Genomic DNA, 682 nt, shown 5'->3' with positions numbered 1-682 from the left:
GACACCACACCCCCTGCCGCTCACTCGGCTGCCCACCAGTGACAGAGAACTGAAAGCGAGTGGACAACCCGGGGCCTTTTACCGTCTTCCTGCGTGGGAGAGGCATCCTCATCCTCCAGCATGTCGTTGCCCTGTGACGGCGAGAGGCAACAAGCGTTAGCAGCCCCTTGGCTGTCCCTTGGTCCCTTTGGGAGAATATCCCTGGCTCCTGGGTCCATGGAACAGGAAGATGATCCTGGATAGGGGACAGCCCCACTACCCCATCCATCCCCAAGGCAACCCCTTCCCCATCCCAGCCCTGGGGGAGCGTGGTTCTGGCCACCCAGCTTCCCCCTCCACAGGCACATGGAGCTGGGCACACGTGGGGTCCCCCCCGTGCTGGTGGCACTGTGGCTGCCCGCCCCACACGGGGCAGTTGCGGTTACCTCGGCATCACACTCCTCGGCTGAGATGCTGATGAAGTTTATATCTGGGGACTCCACGGGCGTCGACTGCAGGAAGAAGGTGGAAAAGATGAAAGGAAAAATAAAAAACAGTCTGGTGCTGGTGGGTTTGAAGGAGGAGCTACATCCCATGGGGAAGCTCTCAAGCCTGAGGGTGATGGGCACCATCAACAACCCCCCCCAGCCCCTACCTCTCCATCAGAGGCTGTGGCGCTGGCAGCCGCGGGGGGGGGGGGGCG

The 682-nt window shown here is 61.9% G+C and overlaps 1 protein-coding gene across 1 annotated transcript in view; it reads right to left on the bottom strand.

Moving 5' to 3' along the window:
* Window positions 1-682, bottom strand: part of RNF157 (ring finger protein 157) — a gene marked incomplete at its 3' end in the record, with an annotated part of 12,469 nt that overhangs the window by 1,700 nt on the left and 10,087 nt on the right. Inside the window, exons 15-17 of the mRNA XM_010144682.1 lie at window positions 635-672; window positions 426-491; window positions 83-131 (exon numbers count right to left, since the gene is read on the bottom strand). Coding sequence (XP_010142984.1) covers window positions 83-131; window positions 426-491; window positions 635-672 — 153 coding nt within the window. The remainder of the gene's footprint in view (window positions 1-82; window positions 132-425; window positions 492-634; window positions 673-682) is intronic.

This window comes from Buceros rhinoceros, unplaced genomic scaffold (genome assembly GCF_000710305.1).
Source record: "Buceros rhinoceros silvestris isolate BGI_N320 unplaced genomic scaffold, ASM71030v1 scaffold27811, whole genome shotgun sequence".
NCBI classification, from domain to species: Eukaryota; Metazoa; Chordata; class Aves; order Bucerotiformes; family Bucerotidae; genus Buceros; species Buceros rhinoceros.
This window is presented reverse-complemented; position numbering and strand designations above follow the sequence as displayed.